This window comes from Populus euphratica, unplaced genomic scaffold (assembly GCF_000495115.2).
Source record: "Populus euphratica unplaced genomic scaffold, PopEup_1.0 scaffold150.1, whole genome shotgun sequence".
NCBI classification, from domain to species: Eukaryota; Viridiplantae; Streptophyta; class Magnoliopsida; order Malpighiales; family Salicaceae; genus Populus; species Populus euphratica.
The window spans coordinates 272,632-276,955 of record NW_011499998.1 but is presented as its reverse complement, the minus strand read 5'-3'; the positions used below and the strand labels follow the sequence as shown (position 1 = coordinate 276,955).

The 4,324-nt window shown below is 33.0% G+C and overlaps 1 protein-coding gene across 1 annotated transcript; it reads left to right on the top strand.

The window, feature by feature from the left end:
• Positions 1-1,327: 1,327 nt before the first annotated feature.
• LOC105140724 (protein ELF4-LIKE 3) lies at positions 1,328-3,404 on the top strand. The gene is made up of 2 exons (XM_011047670.1): positions 1,328-1,665; positions 2,781-3,404. Exon 2 carries the CDS (start codon positions 2,831-2,833, stop codon positions 3,173-3,175), a length of 345 nt encoding a protein of 114 aa, XP_011045972.1. The 5' UTR covers positions 1,328-1,665; positions 2,781-2,830; the 3' UTR covers positions 3,176-3,404.
• Positions 3,405-4,324: the final 920 nt, after the last annotated feature.

Below are 4,324 nucleotides of genomic sequence, written 5' to 3'. Positions count from 1 at the left end.
TCTAACAAGATTTACAAGTATTAGCATTAATCGAATAAGATAACTAATGTAATCATGTTAACAATTTATAATCTGATTGGAACCTCCTTTGTATGTGGTTTCCAATTGAATAATAGGATTTTGTACTATACTTGTTTGACATACCATTAGTAGATCCTCTAACCTTGACATTTGTTGTTATCGTTGTTTAATTATTACATTAATCTTCCATCTCAAAGTTCTCGTCAATTTTTTCTTCTTTATTACCACTATTACTACTACTACCACTATCATTACTGTTGTTGTTGTTGTTGTTGTTGTTGTTGTTGTTGTTGTTGTTGTTGTTGTTGTTGTTGTTGTTGTTGTTGTTGTTGTTGTTGTTGTTGTTGTTGTTGTTATCTATAATTTATACAATTAACCTCCCTACAGTTCGACTCTAGTCTTGCCGGGTTATTTATTACTTCGACATTCTTGCACTTTGAAGAAGATATCAATCTTTTAGTCGTCTTATTGAACTTTTTGGTAAAAGGGTTTGGGGTTATAATTTTGGATTAGGGTTAGTTTTTATAATTAAAGGTACAATGTTAAGGATTTGTTAGGGCTATAGTTATGGTTAGTATTTAAAGTATGGATGAATATTAGTTTTAATGGTTAAGTAACATTTATGTGATGGATAGTATTATGATTTGGGGTTTAAATTATGGTTAGTGAGTGTAAGTGTTTATAGTTAGTAATTTTTTATTATTTATAGGTTAATGGTTTAGGGTTTATTAATAATATTTTTTAAAATTTAAGAATAAATTTAGGATAATTGATGGTTTAGGGTAGATATTATAGTTATGAAACGTGATATTTATCAATGTCATGTTTGTTAATCATGACTTATTTAAATATCACATTTTAAAACTGTAATAAATATAAAATATATTATTTTACTAATACTTATCTTCCATGAAATTTTATGTTTTAGATTCTAAAAGGAGATTTGGAGTATGATTATGGTTATAATTTAAATTGTTTTTTATTCGAAAAATATATTAAAATAATATTTTTATTATTATATTTTAAAAATAATTTTTAACATTAATACATAAAAATAATTTTAAAATATAAAAAAATTAATTTTAAACAAATCTTTTATAAAAATTTTAAAAATCATGATTTCAATCATGTTCCAACCACGTCTTTGCCCATAAAAATAACCCGAATGGGTTGGCAGGAGGGGGATGATGATAAATCCCTAAAGTGGGGTCTATGTTAATGGACAACGTATCCAGAAGCACATGCCACGTGCCCAATAATTAAACAGTTGGAGAAATCATGTCTTGGATCTGAGCAAAAGATGGGAGCAGTACCCAGTGAATCAAATCAGAAATGATAAGAAGATGAAGGAATTAAGAGGTAGAAATATTATTTAGGAGTTAGGAGAATCGAATAGTTGTAGATAGAGAGAAAGAGAGAGGGGGTCCAAGCGTGACTGTCAAATCTTCACTTTCTCTTTCTAAAACTACAATCTCCTTCACCTTCTCTCTCTACAGTTTTTCTCATAATTCATGAGAAACAACAGCACCTAACCTTTATTTCATCAATCCAAAAAATCGCCGATCCTTTTCCATTCTTCCTCGGGAATCCCTCGTCTTCAATCTCTGTCTTCGCTTCCAGGATATAATGTCCCAGATTTTCAAGGTATTCAACCAATACGCTTCCCTTTACTCACACACACACACACACACACTAACAACGAGTTACGATATAATATAAAATAATTTAGGTACTCCCTCTATCACTACAATCTATTTTGTTTTTACTTGGATTTAATTGTGTTATTTAGTTTGATGGGTTCACTTTCTTTCTAGAACTGATCTTTATCTTGTTCTTTGTTTTGCGATTTTTCCACTGCCTTAAAACCAATATAGATAATATATATTATTTTGTTGTTTTTTCTACGAAGATTGGTGTTCATAGGCTATCCAGGTTGTTTCGGATTTTTTTTTTTTGAAAGGTTGGATTTTTCCTTTTTCCACTTGGAATTTGAGCTTCCGCAGCTACAAGCTTGTAATGTAAAGCTTGGGACGTTTGAGTTTCAAGTGTTGGTTCTTTCCTTGTGTATCCAAGACATGTTTCTGGATTTTAAGTAAATCCCATTTTAGAAATATTTATTTCTTTTACCTTAAAATGAAAATCCCATTTTGATTTGCTATCAACATTTTGTTTTTTTTTATATATATATTCTGTTGTAAGAATTAAAGATGTTGTATCTGCAGTAGTAATAGTAAGTACAGTACAGCCAGATGGCTTCATCTTCTCTGCATCTTGACTGTTTATTTTTTTGGTCTTTGAGATTCTCCTTCGAAACTGAGTTTTGGGTGGGTATTTTTCTTAGTACATAAAAAAAGAGGTTCCCTTTTATGGAAATGGGATCTGCCTTTTCACATCTCATCATAAATAATAATAATAATAATAACAATAGTAAATAATTGGGTAGTATTTGTTATCAGATCTCTCTGTAAAAAAGTGGAACCCCTGGAAGTCATGATTTCTACTACAGGCTCTTGTCTCATATGCCAAAAAAATAATGTCTTAAACAATTCCAAGGTTTCTCATGTTTTGTCTGGTGTTTTGGATCGTGCATCTATATATCTATATGAATAGATGGTGAATAAATAAATAAATCCATATACAAAATATGATTACGGTCTTCATTAAAAAAAATAATAAATAGATGCATACAGTTTAACAAGCACTGTCATCTTTTGTTCTTTCTCATTTTTCTTCGTTCTTTATGGTTGTTGTTCATGCAGGACTGGTTTTGATTAGATAGAGTTCTGACTCCAAAAAAGGGCAAGATACCATGGAGGGTGACACATTCTCAGGACTTGGCAATGGTACCCAGATAGATGGCAAGATCTTGCAGACATTTCAAAAGAACTTTGTTCAGGTCCAAAATATCTTGGATCAGAATAGGCTTCTCATTAATGAGATAAATCAGAACCATGAATCCAAGATCCCTGACAACCTGAGCAGAAATGTGGGTCTGATAAGGGAGCTCAACAACAATATCAGGAGGGTAGTTGACCTTTATGCTGATCTTTCTACCTCCTTCACCAAATCCATGGACGCCTCTTCTGAGGGGGATTCTAGTGGTGCCTTGAAATCTGATGGCAAAGGTGGCCACAAGAGAAATAGACCTGCATAGAGACATCTTTGTTTTTCTTAATTCTTTCCATGGAGTAAAGGAGGATTTCACAAATTGTGTTGAGGTAGTAGAACATGATCATTAGAGATTATGTAGCTTCGTATCAATGCAGTGTCTTTAGCTCTTCACCCTTTCTTCTTTGCTGCTTTTCTTAGAGAAATAATCGGCCAATATTTGTGTCCAGTTGTAACTGTTGATCTAATTGAAATCAATCATGCTTGTGAAATCATGCTTGTGAAATCTATTTTCTTCTTTGCTCCTGTTATTGATAATGGCGAAAATACTTCATTTCTGTGTTTGATGGAGTAGCTCATTTGTAATGGATAACAACAATGAGGACTTTCCTGATACACAAAAAAGATATTTTAGAGCTTTTAGCTTGTAACTTTTTCTGTTTGTCAAAAAGGGTGATATGTATTATCAGTCTTTTACCAAGTCTTCTCTTTACTTTCTCTTTTTCATGAATGCTCAAATCTTTTCCCTTTATTCCCTCTTCAATTCAACATTAAACCGAGGAATTTTCTTGGGGGCCATAGCCGAGAGCTGAAATGGTGAGGTTGCAGATACTGTTTTGAGAGTCCTCTTGTTGTGAAATCACTGTTCATGTTTGTCTTGTGGAGAAGTGAACAATACAAGCATGCATCTCTGTGAAGATGCTCTGAAACAATGGGGAAGAAAGCAGCTTTTAGATTTATCTTTTTGGTTCCCAGTCACACACCACCACAGGAACAGAATCTCAGATAAGCGATGATGAGCTTTTGACTATTTTTAATTTTTATATATAGATGTTGTAACCAATGACAATCTTGGAGGGTATTGGAAGGGGAAATAAATTATTCTATGGATAGTTTAAAACAAAGCACTATAGTTCCAAGAGACAGACAGGTATGTATGAACAGTGACCCCTAACAACATGACAAGGGCCCCAGAGGGTCTTATATGGGATGGAACTGGACTTCTCTCCATGCTTATCCCTTTCCCTCTCCTTGGCTTCTTTCTCTTTTACTCTTCATTTCCCCCTTTCTTTATATTCTCTTTATGCAATAAATGTCCTTCATGACTACTTCAACTTGATTCCCAGCAGCTCTCTCTCTGATTGAGAAGATGTCTATGTTGGTGGACCCAGCCATATGGCATCCTCATTTTCTG

Coding starts and splice junctions, on each gene's coding strand:
- LOC105140724 (XM_011047670.1), top strand. CDS start 2,831: ATGGAGGGTGACACATTCTCAGGACTTGGCAATGGTACCCAGATAGAT.